Source organism: Larus michahellis, chromosome 4 (genome assembly GCF_964199755.1).
Source record: "Larus michahellis chromosome 4, bLarMic1.1, whole genome shotgun sequence".
NCBI lineage: Eukaryota > Metazoa > Chordata > Aves > Charadriiformes > Laridae > Larus > Larus michahellis.
In genome coordinates, this window is record NC_133899.1 from 299,825 (window position 1) to 324,616 (window position 24,792).

At 51.1% G+C, this 24,792-nt stretch overlaps 2 protein-coding genes across 29 annotated transcripts; one reads left to right on the forward strand and one right to left on the reverse strand.

Annotated features, from left to right (window-relative positions):
* Nucleotides 1-833: 833 nt before the first annotated feature.
* On the reverse strand, nucleotides 834-14,755 carry ZNF821 (zinc finger protein 821). Of its 21 annotated transcripts, none has more exons than XM_074582574.1 (10): nucleotides 14,521-14,657; nucleotides 13,781-13,990; nucleotides 11,900-11,991; nucleotides 11,664-11,767; nucleotides 9,634-9,979; nucleotides 4,873-4,998; nucleotides 4,237-4,379; nucleotides 3,551-3,655; nucleotides 2,489-2,655; nucleotides 834-1,751 (listed from the first exon to the last, which is right to left on the reverse strand). In XM_074582574.1, exons 6-10 carry the CDS (start codon nucleotides 4,952-4,954, stop codon nucleotides 1,097-1,099), a joined length of 1,152 nt encoding a protein of 383 aa, XP_074438675.1. In that variant the 5' UTR covers nucleotides 4,955-4,998; nucleotides 9,634-9,979; nucleotides 11,664-11,767; nucleotides 11,900-11,991; nucleotides 13,781-13,990; nucleotides 14,521-14,657; the 3' UTR covers nucleotides 834-1,096. The 21 variants fall into 21 exon arrangements, with proteins under 21 accessions (XP_074438675.1, XP_074438674.1, XP_074438662.1 ...); XM_074582573.1 differs by lacking the exon at nucleotides 14,521-14,657 and adding an exon at nucleotides 14,311-14,426; XM_074582561.1 differs by lacking the exons at nucleotides 11,664-11,767; nucleotides 14,521-14,657 and adding an exon at nucleotides 14,311-14,426 and having other exon boundaries at nucleotides 9,741-9,824.
* On the forward strand, nucleotides 14,581-24,604 carry IST1 (IST1 factor associated with ESCRT-III). 8 transcript variants are annotated; one of them, XM_074582586.1, is made up of 10 exons: nucleotides 14,581-14,719; nucleotides 16,732-16,831; nucleotides 17,510-17,690; nucleotides 17,948-18,035; nucleotides 18,327-18,410; nucleotides 18,827-18,937; nucleotides 19,338-19,550; nucleotides 20,937-21,029; nucleotides 22,242-22,287; nucleotides 23,432-24,604. In XM_074582586.1, the coding sequence occupies exons 2-10, from the start codon at nucleotides 16,744-16,746 to the stop codon at nucleotides 23,629-23,631; spliced, it is 1,104 nt and encodes a 367-aa protein (XP_074438687.1). In that variant the 5' UTR covers nucleotides 14,581-14,719; nucleotides 16,732-16,743; the 3' UTR covers nucleotides 23,632-24,604. The 8 variants fall into 8 exon arrangements, with proteins under 8 accessions (XP_074438687.1, XP_074438689.1, XP_074438692.1 ...); XM_074582585.1 differs by having other exon boundaries at nucleotides 14,643-14,783; XM_074582584.1 differs by lacking the exon at nucleotides 14,581-14,719 and adding an exon at nucleotides 14,772-15,027.
* Nucleotides 24,605-24,792: the final 188 nt, after the last annotated feature.

Sequence of the window (24,792 nt, forward strand, 5' to 3'; positions counted from 1 at the left end):
AGCCCCTGTGTTTCCGTTTGTGCCCACTGCCTCTTGTCCTGTCACTGGGCACCACTGAAAACAGCCTGGCTTCGTTTTCTTGACACGCTCCCCTCAGGTATTTATAACGCCCTTTCCCCAGACCCTCTCTTCTCTAGGCTGAAAAGTCCCAGCTCTCAGCCTTTCCTCCCGGGAGAGGCGCTCCAGGCCCTTCGCTATCTCAGTGGCCCTGTGCTAGATGCTGTCCGGCATGTCTGTGCCTCTCCTGCACCGGAGAGCCCAGAACTGGACACAGTACTCCAGGTGTGGCCTCACCAGTGCTGAATAAAGGGGAAAGCAAATCCATACACTACTAGAGAACTGACCTACCCTTACTGTTCACCATTCAATCAACTTTTTCACTTGCAAACCTGAAATACTGTTTAAGTGAAAATTAACTTGTGAGTAAACCAGCAAACTTGTCTGCTGTTTGCTTACCTCAGTCAACCTTTCTGTTAGTGTTTATATGGGTTATCTTACAACAGGAACTCAGTTTCCTCTTACTTTTTTCCATGGGTGCTACTGCAAATAAGCACATAACAATAGTGTTAAGAGAAAGAGTGCGTACAGCCATTTCCAGGGAGACGACATCCTGCTTTGCTTCCTTTTTATGGGCACCAACTGTTAGGGATTTACTCCTGGAGGAGTTGTGGACTATCAAAGTCCTCAGCTCCATAATTCATGCTGCAGTAAACAAGATCCCTTTTTAGTGATGTACGCTTTCGCCTACAGCAGACCTGCAGCAGCCCAAACCCATCTACGGGGCAAGTGTTCAAGGACAGAATGAAGCACAAAAGGTAAAGAGGAGGACTAAATAAACATGAACATTAATTTATTTTCCCTCTGTTCCCAGGCTGTGACTTGGCCCCCAGAGCAGACTACATCCTCAGAATCTGCTCCCACCAGCGTTACTTTGGCGGACATCTCTCAGCTCTGTTCTCCTCCAATGTTCAGAAGAAAACCAGAACCACCTGTCAGGGAGAGTCAGCCAGGGGCCCGCAGCAGCCTCCTGAGTGTAGAAGCCTGCTAGTGCACCTGTGGCAGGTGCAGCAGAGGCGGCGCAGTCCTTGGCTGGAGCTTAATGCAGTGCGCTGTTGCTCTGCTCCTCAAAGGTCATTTTGCCCAACAGCTGGCTCTCCAGCTCCACGTTGCTCACTGGCAGCTGGAAAAAGTTCATTTCAGCTGCCAAAGCGGCCATGGCAGAAGGGTCCTGGCCAAACTGTGCCCGGAGCATCATGTCCATTTTCTCCAGGCGCCGCTTCAGCCTCTTGGCCTCGCGCTCCCGGATGAGCCGGGCCTGTCGTTTCTCTGGGGTCTCGTTGGCACGTTTCAGTCGCATGGCTTCCCGGTCTCTCTGCAGCCGCCGTGCCCGCTGCTCATCTGTCTCTTGCATGCGCTGCAGGCGCTTAGCTTCTCGATCCCGCATACGCCTCACTTCCCGTTCTTCAGGTGTCTCATTGTCCCGCCGGCTCTTCTTGGCCGTGCGCTCCCGCTCCAGACGCTGCAGCCGCACTTCCAAGGGCTCATTCTGCCGACGAAGTGCCCACTTTCGCATGCCAGGTGTCTGTGCCTCCAGCAGCTTACGATAAGCAGCACAGTTGTTGCACACTAGGAGGATGCCTGCAGGATACACAGGGGCGTGAAAGGCAATGTCTTTCCCCTCACCACTGGAGGGGCCCTCGCTCTGGGGTGCCGGCAGGCGATCTGCACTGAGCACCTCTGGCAGCTTCTCACTGGAAAACAGAAAGAGCAGAGAGTCAGAGACTTGGTGCTGACAGAAGAGTCCCCATCTCAGGCTGCCCAAGGGGCTGCAATAAACAGTGCCCCTACTACAGCCCACGACAGAGGCCTCTGCTCAGCCGCTCCTGCCCACAGACGTGTATGAATACCTAAAATGAAGCAACATCATATCTGGGGGTAGGAAGTGGGTTAGCCCAGAGCAGTATCTGGCTTGGAAGAGCACAAGAGCAGGAATTAGCCAGCAAGCTGCTCCTCCCCATCATCACTGGATTTCTCCTTTCAGCTCCTTTCTCCTATTCCACTGGTCCGTGGATAATCTTCCACCAGGCAGGACACAAACAAGGAACATCTTGGTTTCTGCCTGTAGTTCTGCTCTGGAAATGATGAGCCCATCTGGGCAGTACAGACCTACCCTGATGGATTGCTGGGCAATAGCCGCAGTTGATTATTTCTCCAGTGACTGCAGACCCCAGTGCTTTCTTTACAGTTCTAGCTCTTCACAGAGCTAAGGAACACTCTTTTAGCAGCACAGCCCATGGAGGTCTTAGCAGGTGATGCAGAGCTGCGGGCAGGAAGGGACTTAGGGAATCTCACTCACTACTAGGGGTGTTCACAACTCTCCTACAAGCCTTTGTGGGTCCAGAGCCATGACTCCTGTGTCATTTAAGGCAGCCCACCTAATCTTTAACGTGGGTACCCTAGCCCACTCACCAGCCAGGGTGACCCTGACCTGTTGAATGTGACGTGGCTGGTGAAGCGTGCTCCACACACTGCACAGTTTGACAGCTGGTCCTCTGAGTGGATCAGGAGATGTCGCCCAAGTGATCCTGGTGAGCTGAGGGCTCTGCCGCATACCGGACACATGTAGCTCTTGGCACTCACCACAGCTGCAGTGTGCTGCAAAGCGACCACGAGGTTGTTAATTACAAATTGCCCAGCTCCCTGCCCAGTCTGAGGCATGCTTAACAGACGCAGCAAACCGTTCACTTCAGCCTCATGGAATGGGAACGCTTTACCCCTAAACCTCTGTCTGACAGCTCCTAAACCAAGCTCAAGGCATTTGGGTTGTCACAGGTCAAACAGCAAGGAGGAAACCTTTGCACAGTTCCACTCCAGTGCAAGAGAAATAATTAAGGCCAAAACACTTGGATTGTAAGACCTGACCCTTGTTTTCAGAAATGCATCTGAGGAGCTGCTGTTGCTGGACAAAGCATGACTGGACTAACAGTAGGCAGGATGCTGGTGAGGAAGTGCTTAGATGGAGACAGCTGGTGCAGGTAAGTGGCCAGTTCAGTTCTGCTTCATTCCTTCTTTTACAGACTTTGATGTGCTGTGAAAAGAGCACCGACAACAAAAAACTGTGAGATTCCAGCACACATTTCCTGCAATACTGGAGTAATTTCAGAGGAAGAACTGTTTTCATGGGCAGGAACTGTCATAAAGGTACAAAATAAAGAACCGAGTGAGGAGGAAGGTTTCTTATCTCAATGAAGGATGTAAAAATTACTTCCACGTTTAATTTGAAGGAACTGCCTCGTCTTAGCCTGAAACTGCTTGCAGAGACTCCCTTGGGGTAGAGTTGTGTTTTCCAGATCTGCAGATCAGCCTTGCTGATTCTTTCCCTAGGACACCCTCTGGACACAGTTTACTGCTGTAAACTTCAATCACATCCTAGCCAGAAGCTCAGTTCTGTGACTGCAAAGCCCAGAACAAAGCCACTCTGTGCTTTGGGTTGTTTCTGGATTGGGGGCCTAAGGCCAGAGATATCCCACGGTTTAGAATCATCCCCTACCTGGTATACGTGAGCAATGAGTTGCTCTCTGCTTCCACACTCCAGCTGGCAGAGGGGACACTGTGACAGTCCCAGCATAGGGTCAGCATTCAAACTCTCAGGCACCTACAGGGAGGAAAAGCCACTTTGTGTAAGGCACACAGATGCCCCCACACACAGCCACCCCACCCTCCCTTAGCATCTAGTCAACACTGCAGGCAGGACTTGACCAGATCAAGTGCTTGTGTGCCCAGTCCTGCTGGGGCCCGTTTGTGTTCTTGCAGTCTGAAACTTCCTTTATGTAGCCTCTGAGCAAAACTCCTGCTGTCTCGGGGAGAACAGGCAGAAGCCTCATGGCCATTGCTCACACCCAGGCTCTTGCCCGCGCAGTGGCTCTGGTAGGCAAGGCCTGCTCTGCGGCAGAAGGGAAGGGGAAGTCAGTCAGAGAAAGGCACCAGAACTGAAGGAAGGGGCACACTCTGCACAATCACCTTGGCCAGCCAGGAGAACAGCAGTTTGTGCCTCCTGTCTCCTGTTCTGGCAGCCCAAGAGCTCTTCATACCCTTTCCTCCTGCCAGGAGACATTGTTTGGAAGAGGTGGGAGGGAGAAAAAGGTAAGAAACCACAATGGGGAGAGAAGGTGTTTAGACAGAACCCTTCTCTCTCCCTGGGAGGCTAAGGTTAGTGTAGAGCCAGTACACACTTGCCTCATTTTCTCTCACTGGTGGGGTTCCAGCCACAGGTTGTTCTGCATTCTCTAATTCCTTCTTCACTTTCACCATTGAGCCATCCTCCTCAGATGTATGGGAAGAAGCTTCATCCTGGGTGGTTTCCTCGTCATCACTGCCACCTAGAACATGCAGAACAGTTATTGCAAATGTCAGGACCCTGAGGGTACTCTTAGGCCTTAATTGTCCTGACCAGCATCACCTGGGCCTCCACCCACCCCGTCTGACCAGGGGCTCCATTTAAACTGGGGGTACTTCAGTCCCCGAAGTGCTCAGCAGAGTCCCTGGATCTGGCTTGTTACCCTGCTTTGCTTGACCTGCTGCTGCTACCACCCTGCTCTGGTAAATTGGGACTGCATCCCGGTGGTGAGGTCACTGCCGAATCTGTGTTATGGTGGTCCCTGGCTCTGGGCTTGCCTTCCCTTAGGGAGCAGCCCTGCTCTTGCTGTTTGCTGACACTAAGTCCTGCATAGGAGCCACGAGCTAACCCAGAGGAGGGGATGGGTAAGATGGTCCTCAGAGGACCCCCATAAGCTGTGCAGCATCTAGCCTTGCCCTTTGTCAGAGTCTCCCCAGTTCCACTACCTTGCCATTATTGGTAGGGGCAGAACTCACTGCTGCTGGAGTCGGGGTCTTGCAGCGGATGAATGGCTGGCCTTTGGTCCCCGAGAGCTCCAGGAAAGTTGTTTTTCATCATGGCTTGGCGGGCTTGCTCCTCCAGCCCTGCAAAGACTTGCTCCCCTGGCAGCCACAAGGACAAAGAGTCAGACTGGTGCCGTTCCATTGCTTTCACCACCAAGGCTTGCCAAAAACACAATGGGTGTGGGGCTGCTCACCTGCACTGTGCAGAACCTCTGAAGTCACCTCTCAGAAAGCATTTAAGTAATCTCTCTGCTTGTCTACCCTGCAACACCAGCCTCTTGTACCTGCTGATGTGCGTCCAGTCTCTTTGTCTAGAACAGTCTTGCTAGTGGAAATGTTCAGCATCAGGCTGCTCCCTGCATGCTCTTTATACGCCACTCCAGACACACAAAAACCCCTGTAAGATCCCATGTATCTGCCATATGTAGCCAGGTGGCTTTCTCTGCTCCCAAGCTATCTGCCAATAGAGGCGCTAGGCTGGGGGGAAGCCACTCAGGGATTATGACAGTATCCCAGATCAGGCCCAGTGCTATATGTCTCTTATAAATCATTAAGTCCTATTCCCTGCTACAACAGGCAACTTGCACAAAAATAGTACCCCCGAGTGCCTGGCATCTCACCTGCTCTCCACAGTGATACTAAAACCAGGGGTTGTCCTTGACATGCTCTGTCACCACCTTCTGTCCCAGGAGAACTGAGGACAAGCTGTCCTTCAAGCAGGTGTCTGTGCTTGGAGCTGGTGTTCTCCTGCTCCCATGACGGATAACTTGCTTCACTACCTTGCCTTGCTTAGGAGTGGCTCTGGCTAAAGTAAATCTGCGGCACTTCAAAGGCTTTAAACAGAAAACTAAGGGAATGCACCCAGAAAGCTGAGTTGCTTGTTTAGGATAGCTACAGTCTGTTTTGTTGAAAGACAGTGATCACTAGTACCTCGACTCAATAGGAGATGGCAAATACATTGAAAGAAGGCCAACTATTTGTGCTGCTCTGAAAGAAAACTTCTTACAGCAATCCCTGCTAAGGAGAACTCTTGGTTCCCAAGAATAACAATAAAGGCAAGCATTAATTTTTGTATTAAATCAAACAAATTACTTTGTTCCACGTGTAGTCCTGATTTACCTCTCACAGTGCTGGGAGCGCTTGGGACAAGGTGCTAAAGTTCCCAGCAGGCTAGCCTTTGGGTTAAATTTATCAACTGGTTTGTAAGTTCTCAAGAACCACTCAAAGCATAAATGCAAAAATGCTAAGGAAGACGCAGAGCATTTTTCACATAAAACAAAAGTCAAATTATAGCTTTCAGAAGAAAATTGTACCTTTTAGTATAGGGCCACAACTAGCATCAGTATAACCAGGGAATTGAATTCTTGACCCATTGGGAGAGCAGCAGTACAGGTGCATTCCAACATGCTAAACTGTTTCAGCCAGCTTTGCCCCATATTCATACTCACACTGCCTTTCTGGTGCTTACCTCGCAACTTCCAGCAGTGTTTAAAAATGCAGTAATTTATGGAAGATTTCAAACACCTTCAGAAGTTTCACGGAGACTGTGGGAGAAGAGTTTTAGTTCCCAACATCCCCATGGAGGTTTCCAAAAGCATTTGAAGGCATTTATCACTCTGTTTCAGAAACGTGAGAAAGGTTTCTGTAGAGAAGACTTGAGAACACAATCCATGCGGGGTGAAGAGAGGTGCTGAGGGGCACCTAAGTCTGTCACTGAAAACAGCAGGTACCATCATGATTGTTGTGACACACGTACCCCCATCAGAAGCCACTTCAGCACTGAATGGTTTTTATAACCCGGAGTGCTGCTTTTATGTCTGGACCACAACCTCGCACTGGTGGGACTGAGATAGACTGCATGAACAGCAGACACAACAGAATTACGGTGCTGCTCCAAGAAGCGGATATCCACAAACCACCAGGATAAAAGCCCAGAGACCAAAAAAGCATTGCAAGACAAAGAGAAAGTATGGTGAAATGAGGAAACCTGCAGAACACAGGACAGATGTAAAACTATGGTGGGAGACGTGCTACCTGTGACAGAGTTACAAAGCAGGGTTCCCAAGCACCACCGCAACTGCTAGTAGAAGCAGTTACATGTTTGTTTTCTTCTCCTTTCCCCTTCCAGATAGCTTACATTTCCACTGAGCAGCAGCCTGGAGTCTAGTGGCAGGTAGGTTCCTGCTCAGATATACAGACAGTCTGCAGGACTTCAGAAGCTGTGATCTTTATATGAAGTGACAGAGGAAGGAACTCCTATCTGTAACACTAGCATCAATCACAACAACTAGGAAAGCGATCGTGTCTGCCGGTGGCCTTTCTGTACAACGTAGCCAGAACCAAGTTAGCATTGATTCAGTGCAGTGCAGAGAACTATCAGCTTACAGCCAGAAACGCAAACTGTTAACCAAACCAGTGCTGTTAGCAGATGACATCTTACGCATTCTCAACTAGCCTGTATCTAAAAGGGCATCACAGGATTGGGAAAGACAAACTTTTAAAAGTGCTATATTTAGCTTATACAGAATTTCTTATGTATTAAGCTAAAATTGCCTCCAAAAGAACTTAGGGAAGAGTGTTCTGTTTGTCTACTGATGGACTAAGTCCTACTTTGATGAAGCTTTAGTGTTTGATAGGTACAGAGTTATACGTCTATTGTTTCTGCACACACATGCTCACATACAGAGACACCCCCAACCCACTTTGAATACACTTCCATTCATTTGGAAAGGGAGTAAGACAGGCAACAGCTTTAGGATTACTGCTATCAGCAAAGGATGTTATGCTCGATAGTGAATTCACAGACTCTTCTCCAGATGTTTCTTTATTAAACACAAAAAGGGCTGCAGGCTGACCACAACAACAGAACAAGTCACTGTATTTGTTTTACAAACAGCTAGAGATGTAGGACAGTGAAAGATCATACAAATGCCTCTGCTTTGCATTCCAGTTCTCCTCTCCATAATCTTGTAAATGAGTGGGATGCCAGGTGAGCAGCTGTGGAGGTAGGGGGCAGCCCTGTGGTACTGTGCAACAGGGCCAGCTATGACTGCTAGGATCTGGTCGTATATCAACTTGGTAGCCAGAAATTATTTTTTTTCCTGAGCCCTTCCCTTCTTGAACTGTATGAATGCAGGACAATGCTCAGGTGTTCTGGAAAATAAACACACAAACAAACAACCCCCATCCCAAAATCCACAAAAAAAATTAAAAAATAATAAACCGAAACTGCATCATTCCCCTGTCTTCCTTCCTAAACAGAAAGGTCTCCCAGAGATGAGCCACTTTATTCCCTCCTTGTACATCAATTTAAAGTCCCTGTTCATGTAGGTCTTCTCTGTGTTCCTTTCCTGGACCTGAAATTTGCAAGTGTTTCCACCACTGTGGATCTAGTCCACCTGCCCCATGGCTATTCTGGGTTGTCCACACTGCTGTAGTGGTTACTGAAATGAAAAACAACACAATTGAAAGAGTTAACAATGTCAGCCCACAGAGCCCTTTAAGAACCAAGGATTTTGATGCAAGTAACATTTCTGCTCGTTTTTGAATGCTAGGTGCTATTTCTTGCAAGACACTTTCTCTTCAAACTGGGAATATTATAGACAGAAGAACTGAAGGAACACTGAAGAGCAGAGAATATGTGTGTGTCAGAGGGAGAGGGAAGGAAATAGGGGATTAATGGGATATTGGGACCATGATAAATATAGCTAAGAAGTGGGAATTAATTTGACTAACAAAAACTGTTCTCAAGAGTTCTAAAATAAGCATCACTTGCAAAGGGTACAAGGAATAGAAAGAAAAGCAGCTCATGGGACAGCAGGGAGAGAAAATAAAAGTACACAGTAACACCTGCAGCAAATTTTTGGCAAGCACAAGAACAGTGAGTAGCCCATAACTGATGGGGTGACAGTGCAGCAATGGATGGGCTTGAATGCAAGTCAGGTGAATTGCTTAGAGAGATTTTATACTTTAGACTCAGGGAGAAAATAAAGACCAAATGGAACCAATTAAGATACCTCCAAAGGAAAAGCGTAACTACATTGCATTTTTCAATTCAATGTGGATTGGGGGATGCAATAAGTATATTCCAGTATTACAGTTTTATTTGTTACCACTTTGTGCGGTACACCACTTTTGTCAGGTATATTTTTCATGCACCATGTGGCAAAACAAAATTAAATTATTAAGAGCCAGTTATGTGCTGCAGCCCTGCCAAAGGGGAAATGACTACAATTAAAACTGTAGGAGGACTGGCCATCATGCAAAATGAGACTTTTGTGATAATAGTAATTTTTTATCATTGTTTCTGCATCATTTTGAATTTCCTTACACATCAACTTCCATTTAAAACTGTTTAGACTTGTAACCACACAACTTCCCAGCCAGTCGTTCTGCATGCCAAACAAAGTGATTCTGTGCTAAGTGAGGACAGCAAACCATGTTGTGAGAGAAAGGTTAAATGAGGGCCATGCCAAGCCTGGAAAGTGACCCTGGAAAAAGGTGGCACCAAGCAAGCCAGGGAGAGGAGATCTGCAGCTGTTGCTTGCCCTAGTGAATCCAAGAAAGAAGATAATGTGGAGTGGCCATGCAAGGAAGAAGTAGGCACCGTCCTCCCACAAATTTGTCCAGTTACAGTCACAGTGGTATTTATGCAAATCCAAAAAGCACTTCCCCAGCCCCATAGCCTGCCAAATCAGACCCCAGCTGCAGACAACTGCGTAAAAAGCTGCATACCTGCTGTCCCTTTTTTTCCTCTCCTCCCAACCACTTCAGTCCCTGTGAAGAATTCTCAGTAACGTGTCTGCTATGTCTCAGCCTGACTCCTCATTCTGCTGGCTCACCCAGTTCTTGGAGCTGATGCTCTGTCCGATTATCCTCGTCAGTGCACTGCATGGCATTTCTGGGCCCTCCAGATACACAGCAGGCTAGGTAGACAGAGAAGTCCCAACGATTTGGTGGCGTTCATCATAAGACAGACAAGATTTTCCATCCCAAGGTGGAGACATCACCATTGACATGTTTCTTGTATCTTTCGGTCCCTTTATTTTCTTGTGGTCCTACTTGCTGCTCCTGATGGCTCCTGTTGAATAGTTGCTCTGTAGCAATGTACTGCATGTAAAGGAGGTGAACAGGTCCCAGAATTCCTCTCTAGGGCATACCAGATGCCATAACCTCAACCTCATGCATGCTGGTAGCATGTTTGTCAAATAGCTTCCCCCGAGACCAAAACTGGAGATACAATCACTTGTATTGCAGATAAAAAAAGCAATGTTCACTGTGAAAATAGTGCACAACTGAACTCCATAATATGTATAGTTTTGTATATAATAGTACATGCTTCTGAAGAACATAACCCTTACACAGTGGAGTGCAGAAAACAGCCCACCTAAATATCATGGAAACTCCACCTGCACCATTAGAGCTGTTGTACCCCTTGGTTTCCATACACAAAAGACCATGACTCCACACCAGGGGAGACAGTGTAAGTGCATACCTTATACAAGTCTGATCTAAACGGCAGCAGTAATATCTGGGCACTCACTGAAGCAAAAGTGTATAGACACAAGATGTGTTACTGGCATCATAGGACAAAACACAGGACATACCAAATTTCTCCGAGGAAGACAATTCCGAAGTCGTTAATGTACTATCAGGCAAATCAAAGCTGTACTCTGCCCACTGTTGAGCCCAGCACCCAGAAGCAGGAATTGGAGAGCACAAGTCAGTGCAGATGCCAAAAGCCACACCTCAAGACTCTTACACTGGCCACCAAGGAAAGCTTTCTCAGCTCTCCCATGCCTAGCTCTAGCAGCTAATGGGGCTTTCAAGTCCCCGACAGAGGTAATTCTCTCCAGCACACTCACTGAGCGTGCAAAGTGTTAGGCTATATCACAGTGTATTTTCCTCTAGTACAGAGAGCAGCATGCATAGATTCCTGTTGCTGTACCCATACAAAAAGGCAACACAGAGCAACACAGAGACATGCAAGCCAGCAGCATCAGCAGAGTGAGGCAGTGTTAGGGCTGCAGCATTCAGCTCTCTGTCACATACTCCTGACAGCTACTACAGCTTAGCAATACCGAGGGCCCTCTCATCAACCTTGCTTTCAGCTGTCTACAGAAATTTGTTTTCCTCTTTCCAGTCCAAACTCCAAACGTGACTCCAGCCACAAAGCTGGGTATGAATAAGGTCATAGCTTCAGTCCCCCCAACTTCGCTCTGCTGCAGTCAGTCAACAAAAGCCATATATGTGCAGTTTCCCCTTTGCAGCCAAACATCCATACATGTCTCTTAGCTCCACTAACATCTCACTGTAGCCTGCCCACAAGAAGTGCTGATGTACAGCATCTTCAGCCCTTTCACTATGAAACAAATGCCAGGGTCTTGACAATGCTGGAGACACAAAGATCTGTCCTATCAGTTCAGTCCAAGAAAGATCTGACAGATAGAATTTATCTGTCCAGTAAATTACTTATCCACTGCCCGTTCCCTACAAGGAAAGAACAAATGGTTTATTTAAATTATCTGGCAGGAAACTGAGGTACAGTGAGCTTAAGTAACATCTCCAAGGCCAGTCAGTTGAGTCTGTGATAGGGCCCAGGACTTCCTGGCTTTCACCTACACACTCAAACCATCTTACCTAGAACTTCCTTTGCTACCCAAGATGGGCCAGGGCCCTGGAGTCATGTTTCTTAGTATACTAACTTGCACTTGTGACAGTGTGAATGCAAAGCACAGCTACAGACCCTGCACATACACACCTACCTTTTACAGCATTGGTTGTTTGTTCAAGTCTATCCCTGTCCTGCCATGCCAGGACACAGACAGCTCCCCTGATGCACAGAGCTGAGTTTCTCTTCTTACAGTCCCTAAGACGAAACGTGAATAACGACCATTCCCCCACAAACTGCACCTTTTCATCATTCCCCTCCTCCCCATCTCACTTCACGACAATCCAACTAGGGCAAGGATCCCACAAAGCTGTGTAACATAATACTCACAGTGAACTTTGTTAGGAGTGGTCTGTTTCCGACGGGACATGTTTCCCTGACCTGGGAGCACAGAGTGTTCGTTCCCTCAGCAGAGGGCTCACCTGAGAAGAGAAGAGCCTGTCACGCACACCACTGGAACCTTCTGAGCTTCTGGTCAAACACAGTTTACTGTCTCAGGGTCACTCTCCACCCTTCTGCCTACAGTGCTCGTTCTGCATCACCACAGCCGTATTCAGTGCCAGCATCCAACACAATCCACAAGCATTTCACAAACCACCGTGTAGCAGGCAGTCCCACCCAGTTCTCAAGCAAACTTACAAGCAATCCTGTCCCCAGCACTCAAAAAGCTGAGTGCCCCACTTCAAGAGTGACTGCAATCTCAGTCCACCCTTCTCCCTCCTGTCCATTCCCACAGCTGACAGGACAAGAGCCTAATCAAACCCGCAGACCCTGCCCTATCTCCGTCCTCCCACCCAGAGGGGACACAAGGCCCCATCGTGTCCAGAAGGCTGGTGTCAGCCACCAGATAACCCAGCCCAGGCAGACAAGGGAACTGGCCACCCTATGGTCACAGCTCCAGACATGGTGGCAGCAGCTGACTTGATGGTGTGGCCAGCCCAAGGGACAGGTCTTGTCCCAGACAGACGCCCCTCAAAGAGGCTGACCTCATGGCCCTTGCAGACAGGCACAGGGAGAGGGAAACAGCAGGGCTGCTGCACCCTTCCTGCTGCCAGGACAGCGGCAGGGACAGGGACAGGCGGGAGGGGGACACACTGCCTGCCCTCCCTCGGGAGGGACCATCGACACCCCACCTCGCATGGGGAGGGACGCACCTCCCTTGTCCCTCACAGGTGGAGCCACACCGACCCCCTCAAACTTCACAAGGGGGGAAACATCGACTCCTCATCCTCAGAGGAAGGAATCAACCCCAACAGTCCCCTCAGGCAGACAGACAGACAAGAGGTGGAGCTCAATCCACTTCCCCCAACAGATGGACACAGGGATCCCATCAGTCAGACACAGGGATCCTGTCAGCCTCCCACCGACACACGGACACAGGGATCCCCTCAGCATCCCACAGACACAGGGATCCCGCAGCCTCCTCAGACAGACGGACACAGGGATGTCATCAGTCTCCCACCAACAGACGGACACAGGGATCCCGACAGACAGACACGGGGATCCCATCGTCCTCCCACCAACAGACGGACACAGGGATCCCGACAGACAGACACGGGGATCCCATCGGCCTCCCATCAACAGACGGACACAGGGATCCCGCAGCCTCCTCAGGCAGACGGACACAGGGATCCCCTCAGCCTGCCACCGACAGACGGAGGGATCCAGCCGGCAGTCCCCGCGCACGGGAGGTGGCAGGAGGGATCCAGCCCGCAAGCGGGCAGACACACGGACAAACGGACCGCGCTCCCCCGGCAGAGGGACGGACGGAAGAACCCAGCCCGGGCCCCCGAGGATGCCGACAGGCGACCGAGGGACCCATCCCGACATCCCGGACGGACAGACTGGCCCGGCCCCTGGCAGGCTGAGGGACCGACGCCGTCGCCCCTCAGGCGGACGGCGGGATCCGGCCCGCCCCTCGCGGACGGACGGCCCCGGCCCGCGGCCCGGCCCGCCTTACCCGGTCCCGCTGCAGGCGCCGGGGAGCCGCAGACAGACAAAGGGCCGCCGGACAGACAGACGGGCAAGATGGCGGCGCCGCCAGAGCGCGCCGCGCGGGCACGGGCGCGGGCACAGGCACGGCCCCGGGAAGCCCCCGGCAGGGCACGGCCACGGCACCCCACGGCCCGGCGGCGGCAGTGCCCCGCCGGCTGTCAAAGACCTCGCCTGCAGACCCCAGGGGCGGGCTTTTCATTCTCCGAAGCATCTCACCTGTTTTTCATGGATCCGTCCCAGCCAGCAGCTCCCGGCCGCCCGGAGGAGCTCATCCGCGCCGGTTACCGGTCTCCCGCACCCCGGCGCGCAGCCCGGGAAGCGGCGTCGAGCCCCGGGCCCCTCTGCTGGCAGCGGCCGAGCCCCACGCCCGCGTCGGGAAGCGGCTCTGCCTCTCTGCTACCGGAGCTCAGCAGAATCCCGCTTTCCCTGCAAGGTCAAAAAAAAAAAAAAAAAAAAAAAATCACGATTTTAGTATTAATTTAAAAGCCGCCACCGGCGTTACGAACTCATGCACACGTTTAGACAGGACACCCCCCTCCCCGCACCGCAGAGCGGGGGGCTCAGGGCTGCTTTCCCCCGCGGGCCATCGGCATCCCCGGAGCAGCCGCCTCCACGGGGGCCTGCGGGCACCGCCTGGCACTCGCCTCGGGCCAGCTTACCCTCGGGGCTACGGCGCCCCGGAAAAAGGCAGCGGCGAGACTGCAGCCCCCAGTACCGGGCTCAGGCTCAGCCCGACCCTCCCTCACCCAGGTGCCACGGCCCCCTGGTCCTCAGAGAACCGGAGACCCCTCCGCCCGCCCAGCGACTCGGCGCGGCGTCTTCAACCGAGCCGGCTGCCGTCCCCCGTAGAGGCGGGGCCGGCGGCAGGGGAGTAGCAGGCGGAACGCTGTGCTCCCGGAACCTCCGCGCCGGGCGGCAAGTGCCGGCGGGCTCCTATGAGAAGGACTATCACGCACCAAGGATCCCTCCGCTGGGTCATTTAGTCCCTCCGCGCCGCTCTCCTCACTTGTCCCACTGCCGCTTCTTTGCAGGGACGCCACCGCGTCGATACGGCAGGCACTTCTTGCGGCCTTGCCTCCGCAGCTACCGGAACAGCTCGGTCGTGTCCTGAGTAAGGAGTAGGGAGCACCGACTCCGTGGATTCCTCCGCACGCGGTGAGCTGGTCCGCTGAGGGACCCGCCATTTTGGGTGCCCGAAGCTTGCGCGGAGGGGCGGCCGGTGAGTGGGGCTGCGGCTGTAGCGGCCGAGCTGGCGGCGATGGGGCGCTCTCGGTGGCCGAGAAGGTGCTGGTAGTGAGGGGGACGCCTTGCCCTAAATGCCCCCTGGGTGGGACGAGGGCAGCCCCCGAGCCTGCCCCGCCCCGTCCGCGCTGTGGGACGTTCCCTCGGCGCCAGTTCGCTGGGGACGGCAGCGGGGAGGAGGCAGAGGGGTCTCTGCCTCTCAGGCCCGTCGGGGCTGCTCGGTAAAGCGAATGCGGGGCCTCCTGAGTGCTTTTCTGAGGTAGCTCTGGCCATTGGGCAGCTAGGCGGCCAGTCTGGCTGGCGGACTAATGTACCTGGAAACAGCCCTAGCGCCAGGCTAATTGCTATACGAGTAAAGGTTAATCTCGGCCTGGTCAGAGTAGCAGCCCGTCTGCAGGAAGAGATGGGAAGGCAAGGTACAGGGAAGGAAGAATTGGATCAGCCTTTCTGCAGCAGGGTGGCCGAGAGCCTCATGCGGGGGAGTGGGGGCAACAAAACTTTTTAGAATGACAGCAGGATGGTTGTGAAAAAATGGCTGGGAGCTGGCTGCTGCTTAATGGCTGTGTTTTGAACTGGTTTGTTAAAACAGGTTGCTGTTAAACAGAATAGTTGTTTAACAGGTAATCTTACAGAGATATTGCAGCTTGCACTATAAAGTTATTTTAATGTTGTAGGAGCCTGTTCCAGTTACAGATGGGAAAAACTTGCTCTTTATGGCATCAGAGTTATATCAGTATATATATAATATCAGTATATATATTTTTGTATCGATATTTTTTGAGCTTGGTTGGTTCTGTGCACCATTGAAATAACTGTATTGATGTGTGACTAGATCAGCTAAATAAACCACTAGTTATACACAAAATGCTGTCGCTATCTAAAAGTCTGCTCCAGTGTGTCCTTCGGGTACAAGCCAAGATCTTTGTATGTGATAGCTCTTAAGAAAGGATCTTTTGATGAACAGTTCTTGGCATAACAAAATGCTGTACTAAAGTGTCTTCTGAGTTAATTTGCTGTAGGACTAATGAGTTGAACTGGCTTATGAGAGACTGGAGAAGTGCCAGAGCACGTGTTCGGGAAGGAGGAGGAGTGCGGGGAATATGGAATGGCAACTTTTTCCTTATGATGACAGGACTGTTACAACCTTAGTTTGTACGGTCCTTGGGTGAATCATAGAGCTCTTTTACAACTTGCATATTAATTGGGCTGAGGTCGGTTTGGTTCTTGTAGCTGACTTCATGTTTCTTTAGAAAAGTGGGTTTGTCAGTGAAGTAACACAGAGAGAGGGGATTTGACTGTATGATGGTTGTCGCAGATGGCATCTTGAAGAAAGCATGCCTTCTAGCAGCTGTGCTGTTTATTGTGAAATTTGAGGGGTTTTCACACTTGGGCTTATTAGAAATCTAGGGCTGAATGGAACCTCGAAATATCATCTCAGTAAGCTCAGCTTACTGAACTGAGGCACAGTCACATTTTCCTAGGCCACTGCTGGTAGATGTTTGTCTAACATTCTTAGAACTTTATGCGCATCAATGGCTAGTGTCACTTGTCCAGATTAAATAGACCCAGGCCTTTAACTTGTTTTGGCATATGTTTTCTAACCCTATTATTATTTATGGAGTAGTGCCAGTTTTTTATCATTTTGCATCTGTTTCTGGGATTGAGATTCCATCTGTCAGAATGGGAATATCCAGGAAGTTTCTATTCTGTGTCATCCTTGGTTAGGTGTAGGTTTGTAGGTAGGAAAGGGAATAATGCGTGCTGTAGGTCTGGTAATTTTTAAATAACCAGATTCAGGAATAGCAGGCCTGTGCTGTTTGTTTGGAGAAATTGGTGTTTTTTTCCCCAAGTAAAACAGTGACTAGTGTCCTTCTGGTGTGACCAACAGCTCCTGGTTCCAATAACCTTCCCCTCTTCTCCCACAGAAAGTGCTTATCATGTTGGGCTCTGGGTTCAAGGCTGAGCGCTTGCGAGTCAACCTGCGCCTTGTCATCAATCGCCTCAAACTGCTGGAGAAAAAGAAGAGTGAGTATTTGAGGGGGCAGATGTAATGCAGGTGTGACTGGGGATGCTTTTGGGGCTCAGGAGACACGAGGAGAAGATTTTTCTGGAGTCAAGGTACTTTCATGGGCCAAGTATGGAGTAGCCTTTTGCTCTTCCTTGCTGGACCCAGGCCTTGCAGTCTGCCCCAATGTGCAAGTACCCGGAGGAGCAGGCTGGCCACAATGTGTCCTCTGTCCACCTTCCTGGCAGGTGTTAGAGTGCAGTTTATGGGGTGGTAGCTGTGGGCCCTGTGTGGAAGGACATGCCGGTTTGTCCCGGGGGGACCTTTCCTGGGCCTTCTGTGCCCACAACATAGTAGGGAACTTCCTGGGTGCCGTGGGAGGCTCTCCCCACCTGTGCTGTACTGCCCTGCCCAGACACAGATAAGATCCATGGTTCTGATTGACTCTGCAGGGAAGTTGAAGGTGTGGGAGTGTTTGTAGCGGCTAAAAGCTCACTTTCCTTTCTGCCGTGAGTTGGTGTGCTAGAACATAGACACAAGGGCCCCACCAAGCCATGTCTCAGTGTCATGCACTGTAGAGCCTCAATGAAGGAGAGAGAGAAACTCATGATGGCTTTGTGCATGGTGGGACTGTGGGTGGGTATGGAGGCAACAGCCCCTGCCAGCCCAGTGACTGGCCTTGGGGATATGTGCTGTAGCGGAGTTGGCCCAGAAGGCAAGGAAGGAGATTGCAGATTATCTGGCAGCTGGAAAAGATGAGCGTGCCAGGATTCGTGTGGAGCACATCATCCGTGAAGATTATCTTGTGGAGGCCATGGAGATCCTGGAGCTGTACTGCGATCTGCTGCTAGCCCGCTTTGGCTTGATTCAGTCCATGAAGTAAGCTCTGACCTAGAGGGTATGCTGTGGGAGAGGGTCCAGACCCCCTGGGCTCAGGGAGGGCTACTGCTGGGGGCAGGCCTGGGATACAGAAGGGCACCTGTTTGTCCTGGTGTCCTAGGGCCTCCAGAGACCTCTTCTTCCCCAGGCAGGGAAGTCTCTGGAGCCTGGCATGGAGGATGGGGCCATTCAGTCTAAGCAGATTGAGGGCAGCAAAGACTCCTTGTGGAGATAGGATTGCCTTTTGTTTTGCTTAGGGAGCTGGACTCTGGCCTGGCAGAAGCAGTATCTACACTGATTTGGGCTGCACCACGACTCCAGTCAGAAGTGGCTGAGTTGAAGATTGTGAGTAGGGTTATTTGAGGGGTGTTACACGTGGAGGGTGGGGGTGATGCTGCTAGAAGCTGGTGGAAGCTTGTGTCCGGGACTCTGTGTCATTAAGGCAGATGGAGACCCCAGTATAGGTGTCCCTGGAGCATCAAGGATGGCTAAGGCTGCTCAGCAGGGGTGCTCAGTGGCAGAAATGAGGGCAACGGGTGGGGAGGTATATCATCTGTAGGGGCTACAGCAGATGTGCAGTGTGTGGTGGGGGAAAGCAAGGGTGTGCATGTTCCCAGAGTTTCTCTCCTGCTGCAGGTTGCTGACCAGCTGTGTGCCAAGTACAGTAAGGAGTATGGGAAGCTGTGCCGGACAAACCAGATTGGGACAGTCAATGACAGGGTAATGAACTGGTGGAATAGCTGCAGCCAGCTGGAGCTGGCAGGACAGATACACCTGCTTTAGCTTTCTGCCCCTTTTTCTTGTGGCCAGTGGCTGAGGCCTGTGGCTCACTGCAGAGTAGGGTGGGCCAGATGTGCTGCTGGGGGACCTGCCTGCATTGGAGCATGGGAACATAGTGCTGAGGTCCCTGGCAGGTGTGGCCTTGCTGTGCTGGCTGTGGATGGAGAGGAGCAGAGCACATGGAGCCCTGGACTGTGGTTGCCAGCAGCCTCCTCTGCAGCAGTGCCGTATGGGGAGGGAAGGCCTCCCCAGGCCTGCACTGTGCTCCCCACAGCAGGTGGCCCTGGCTGGGATAGAGGTCTGATGTGCCGCACTGTCCCAGTCCTGCTGAGTGTCTCTGCACCCCTGTGTTCCAGTTGATGCACAAGCTGAGCGTGGAGGCGCCGCCCAAGATTCTGGTGGAGAGATACCTCATCGAGATTGCCAAGAACTACAATGTACCCTATGAGCCTGACTCAGTGGTGATGGTGAGTGAGGCACCTGCAAGTCTGGAGCTTCTTTCTATGTTCCAGTCGTTGAAATGTCCTGCTAGTGCTCTGCAGGCATTCAGAGCACAGGGCTGTGGCATTGCAGCAAACTTGGTGGTAATTCTGCTTTAGTATCTTCTAGACAGACCTAGAATAACAGGATCTCTGCTCTTTCCCACAGTCCTATGGCATGTGGCTGTAGTTAGTCATGCCATAGTCTGATTCCTGTTCTGATTTCCATTAATATCACTGTGTAGCTGCTGTCTGTTTTGTGCTTGTGTTGTGTCCTTGTTGCATTGTCCCATCTTGTCCAGGGACAAATGCTGCATCTAATGCTGTTCAGAGGACTGTGATCAGAATAGAGATGTGTTGGTGAGCAGAATTCTTCCACCATGTCCAGGCTGAAGCCCCTGCAGGCGGAGAGGCAGATCTGATTGATGTGGGATTCACAGATGATGTGAAGAAGGGTGGCCCTGGAGGGGGAGGAGGTGGTGGATTTACAGCCCCAATGATTGGTCATGATGGATTAGTACCCATGCCGGTAATGATGCCTATGCCTATGCCCATGCCAACACCAAATCCGCCCGTCTCCTATCCACCTCCAAAGGGACCGGTAAGTGCCTTTGCTTTGTCTGTTCCCTTTTTCTATGGAAGATTCCAGTTGTGGTGTTTAGCCCTGTGCCTGATGGTTGGGAGGTGTTTGTACCTGATAGCTTGATGTGTCAGAAGGCCGTCATGTTGCTGTGAGACTGCATGGGTTGGAAATTGTTGGCAGTGCAGCTGAAGCTTCATGTTGCTTCTTGACTGTGGAAGTTCCTACCCCTGTTCTCCAGCCAGCCCTCTTTGCCTTCAGGGAACAGAGGAGTCCAGACTTAACTCCTGAGGCAGTCTTCTGACTGTCAGGCTTTTGACCAGGGGTTGGAGCTGCACTTTGAAGTTGCTAGGCTGGTAGTGTGCCAAGATTCAGTCAAGGAAATCAGGTGAGTTTTGTGGGGTGGGAACGGCATAGAAAAATGCAGAAGTGCCCTGCCTTCAGACCTGCAAGGGAAGGGACGGGACCAGGTCAATGGCTCTTGGAGATGATTTGTTGCAAGGGTGGAAGGTGGGAGCTGAAGAGAGCACTGTTTTCTGAATTCAGTCATGTACAGGGTATCTGTGTAGACTGGAGAGTGGCAGAAGAGTGGGGTGGCTTGGAATCTGAATATGGTCTCAGCAAGGCTGCACTGTTTTTTTTGTGGAAAATTTGGGCCCAGTATCATCAGCTGGCTGAGGGTCCAGGCGTAAATATGCTGAGGACTTGTGTCAAGTCTAGGGTTTCAAGGTATAGTTGTGTTACAAGTAAGGGTAGTACAAAGCCTTGAGTGAGCCAGAGATCTCTTTCCTCTTTTGTGATACTGCACTTAGGAGAAATGGCTCAGGTATGCTTAAGGCAGGGTATTACCCTTTGTCTCCTGGTACTTCTTGTGCCTTGAAAGGTGAAGTGTTTAGTCGTAGAATCATAGGGTCGGAAGGGACCTCTGGAGATCATCTAGTCCAACCCCTCTGCCAGAGCAGGGTCACCTAGAGCAGGTTACACAGGAATGTGTCCGGGCAGGTTTTGGATGTCTCCAGAGTTGGAGACTCCACCACCTCTCTGGGCAGCCTGTTCCAGTGCTCTGCCACCCTCAAAGGAAAGAAGTTCCTCCTCATGTTTAGGTGGAACTTCCTATGCTCAAGTTTGTGCCCATTACCTCTTGTCCTCTAGTCATGCTGGTTCTTTAGAATAACCCACAGTCCTGTTAGCTGTGTCTGGTTGCTCTGGTGTGTCTGGTGACTCATCTGACTTGATGCTTGAGAATCTTTTCCTAGCAAGTATAAACTGTATCAGGTTGGGTACTTGCCTGCATTTATCTTAGACTACTGCTTTCTCTGACTCCCATGGCAGCTGTAGGTGTAGTGTGTCCCATGGCTGCTCTCCCAGGTGAGTACTCTGATGCACGACTCTAATCTTTCTGTACAGGAGAACTTCAATGGCCTGCCAGTGGGGACCTACCAGCCTTTCAGTAACATCTGTCCACCACCAATTCCAGCAACTCCACCAACATATGAGTCTGTAAGTGCCTGAGCTGAATTACCATTGTGGGCAGCAGAGGGAATGTCAAAAAGAGTGCAGTGGTAGTCACGGAAAAGGCAAATGTTCATGAAGCACATTACTGTCAACATTTGGAGCTTTTGGGGTGGTGCTTGGCATTGCTTACGGGGATGGTGAATCACTGAGTGCATGTGATGGGAGAATGACTTGTGAGCAGAAGTTCCTCATTCTGTTGTGTGCTTGGGCTGCAAAGGAAAGCCAAGATCTATTTTACTGCATTGTTAAAATGGTGATAAACAGCTAACAAGTAGAGTCCACAAATTCCAGGGGTTTTTGCAATGTGAGGGGTTTATCACCTTCAGTCTGTTTAGTTAATGGCTTTTGAACTAATTCATAGTTAGCCTGGATGAACATTTTGGCTGACCCAGATGATGTGTGTTTAAACACTCCTCCTTTCCCAGACTTTTCTCAGTCCTTGGGGACAGCAAAGGAGAGGCTGAAGTCTTCTCGTTCTGTGCTTGCCTATGTTTTTGCTGCTGCAGTTATGATCATGCCTCTCATTTTGCTTTCAGTGACTTGCTGCTTGTTTCTGCTGTATCCTGAGTAGGGATGAGTGTAGCCAAGCACCTGTGTGTGCTAACACCTTGTACTAGCTGCACAGCAGGCTTTGAGTCCAGGAGATGCAAGCACAGATGCAGCAGTTATTTGCAGGGTAGAGATAGATGGCACTGACTGCAGCCCACAGGAATGATGAGTTATACCAGCACAACTGACCATGCCATGGGCCTTCGTCCCAACCAGACCAAGACCTGAGATGGGGTCATTTTGTACCTTGCGGCTGGTTACAAGGACCTATCTGTTGCTTATGAAAGAAAGGAAGGAGTAGCTGTGATTACGTGGATGAAGAGGGCAGTCTTCTCCCACTTATGTCCTTGATAAATGTTTTAGACCTGCTAGTGGATATGCTCTGTTTATCCAGTTATAGAGTATGGCCAGTGAAGCTGCTTTGATTGACAGGGAGGGAGAGGAAACTCAAAGCACTGCCTCCTTTTCTTGGGAAGAGAGGCAGATTCTTCCGAGTGTGCTGGAAGCCAGGCTCATTGTAGGGGAGGGGTGAGGTACGCGTTACTCTGCATGGGTGTGGCTGCTGTTGCCCATGAGCAGCACCCACACATCTGTGTGATTCTGTGCCTGGTAGGAGAGAGCACTGTAGTAACTGAGAGTCTTTTCCAGATTGATGAGCCTAACACTGACAAGGAAACTGCTGCACCAGCCGCTGGTGAGTATGTCAGGAGGTACGGGAAACCTAGGGTAGTATGGGGCTGCAGTTAGCTTTCCATATGGGGAACAATGTGTAGAACTCAACACATCTTGAGAGCAGGATTTGAGTTTAGAGAGGACTCTGATGGAAATGGAGAGTATCCTCTCGAAACTGGGAGGATCCAGACTTCCACTGGGAAGCTCAAGAACTAGAGTTTGACTTCCAAGTCAGTACTGAGTCTCCAGCTTAAGCTGTCTCGTCAGACCGGGTATAGGACATTGCAGGGTAAAATGAGAAAGCAACAGCTCTAAGGGATAATATATTTTTTACACAGCATAAATAATATTGTTCTGCAGCAACAGAATGAGAGAAGTAAGCACTGAGAGGGTAGGTAGGTTTGTATTAATGTCAGTGTTGAGGTTGCATGCAGCAGAACAGGACTAGTAGAGATGGCTGTTATCCCTTAGTCCATCTGCCTAAAGGCTTATGAGATGCTTCATGCATTGTAATTGGATCATAACAAAATTCTTCTGCCCTGTGATTCTGCTCTGTGTTTTGAAAGCACTGATTATCTCTAGCGCTTGATAAGGGTGGAGAGGGTTTATAGAGTAAGTAGATCCTTGCCAACTCCAGGAAGGATTTCTAACGAGCTAATGGAGTCCTCTGGGGAGTGTCGGTGATGTGTGCTGAAGAAGATAGGCCTATGGGCGCACTGGATCTGGCTGTATGCTTCAGTTTGACAGCTGGGTGACAGCATGTGATACCTGCATGTGTCTTTAGGAGGTGCTGGAACGGAGGGAACAGGGACTTTGAATCCTCTTGATGCCGTCTGGCTGGTATAGGCATGTGGGAGCTTCAGCCCAGCTGCAGCTGGCTGTGGGCAGTGGAGGGGGCTCTCCTGCTGTCTGGTGCAGCTGCAGGTGGGGTCACCAGTCTGGCTCTGCTGTGGCTGTGGCCCCGTGCAGCCCCATAAACCTGAAACCTTGTGGTTTTCCCCATTGAGTCTACAAGCAGCTGGAGCTGTCTGACCACTGGTCCAGTTCAGAAAAATAGACTGGTACTGAGTTTTTGGTAGAACAATATTTCTTTTGTGTGGCTCTGTTTGCCCTGGTGAGACTGTGATGATGGTGAGGTGAAACGATATTTCTCTTACTCTAAACAGGGCCTGGGCCAAAGTCAGAAGCTTCTCTTAAACCAAGAGCTGGAGCTCCTAATACCTTTGATAACTTTGTGCTGCCTGAATTACCATCCGTGCCAGATACGCTGCCAACAGCATCTGCTGGCGCCAACTCTTCTGCCTCTGAAGACATTGACTTTGATGATCTTTCTCGGAGATTTGAGGAGCTAAAGAAGAAAACATAAAACTGACTGGGCTGTCACTCCCGTGTGAGGGGCAGGAGCTGTGACGGCTGCTTCTCTCTGAAACACTCCCCTTGAAATTGGTTTCCTGTATTAACCTCAAATGAATGCGCTCTTCTTTTTGCGCTCTCTTCCTGCTGTACTTAAACCAAATGTCGCCACTTTCCTGATCTTTGCTCCAGGAGGTGAACTGTGGGGAATCTTGTGAGACTGGAGTTGGGAACAGCCCCTGTCAGTCTGGGAAGCTGTACAGGAAAGCTGCGTGTAATGTTCTGGGAGTCGTTCCTGGCAGAGAAGGGAAGTGAAGGCCGAAACGGGACAGGGTTTTCTCCTCTCCCCTGGTGGTCTCAAGCGTCATCCACAAGCTGCCCCTCTCTGCTCAATAGCCTGTATGGTAACAGTGATTAAGTCCTTTCAGTAAGACTTCTAACTAATTGGGGTGGAAGCAGGGAATACGGTCATGAGGAGATGTGGCGTTGCGCTTCTGCCATCTCCCTGGCTCCAGCTCTATCTGGTTGCGGTTTGCCTGATGTCCTCTTCTGTTCCCGCTGGACTCCGTGGCCTTCGCTGCGTTCCCGGCAGGGGTCGGCTCCCTGCTCCCAGGAGGCAGCACTGAATGCCTTCCCCTTTGGCGGCACGTTCTGCCCCAACCCGCTGGCAGGGCATGCAGAGCGACACGGCGTCTGTGGCTGTGCCAGCTCCTTTCTTGTGGGGGAGCTGAGGTTGGGGAGACCTGGAGGGGACCCCGAGGGTGCAGGTGGCAGTAACTCCTCACCCCTGAACGAGGGGAGGGGAGATCCCTGGCCTCTGCAGCTGGGGTGGCACAGCTGCTCCCCGATGCCAGAGGGGCTGCTGAGCCGCGCCTGCCCTCTTCTGTGTAATGTACGTGTACATAACACTTTCACACAACTTTTCTTTGAAGTTTTTGTCGATTTGTATCTTATGGGTTGGTTCCTAATAAAGCGTGGGCTCCTGAGCAGCGGTGTCCGAGTGGGCCGGGGGGGGAGATGCTGTTATTCGGGGGGTTGCACAGCGGCAGGACCTTCTGCTCCCGGTGCGCGGCCGTGGCAGTGCCCTGCGTGGGGACAAGGCCGCTCCCCGGGCGCTGCCTCCCCGCAGCCGGGCGCTCGCTCGCCCCGTCCCGCGCCGGCGCCGGGGTCCCGC

What these genes read in the sequence shown, in the direction of transcription:
- ZNF821 (XM_074582561.1), bottom strand. Translation starts at nt 11,939, where the DNA reads ATGTCCCGTCGGAAACAGACCACTCCTAACAAAGTTCACT. An exon ending in GCATCAGCTCCAAGAACTGG is followed by an intron (nt 4,999 to 9,740) that starts GTGAGCCAGCAG and finishes TGTGGCTGCCAG; the next exon opens with GGGAGCAAGTCTTTGCAGGG. An exon ending in TCATTGCTCACGTATACCAG is followed by an intron (nt 2,656 to 3,550) that starts GTAGGGGATGAT and finishes GTCGCTTTGCAG; the next exon opens with CACACTGCAGCTGTGGTGAG.
- IST1 (XM_074582584.1), top strand. Translation starts at nt 14,881, where the DNA reads ATGCCCCCTGGGTGGGACGAGGGCAGCCCCCGAGCCTGCCCCGCCCCG. An exon ending in AGGCCCGTCGGGGCTGCTCG is followed by an intron (nt 15,028 to 16,731) that starts GTAAAGCGAATG and finishes CTTCTCCCACAG; the next exon opens with AAAGTGCTTATCATGTTGGG. An exon ending in TTGGGACAGTCAATGACAGG is followed by an intron (nt 18,411 to 18,826) that starts GTAATGAACTGG and finishes CCTGTGTTCCAG; the next exon opens with TTGATGCACAAGCTGAGCGT.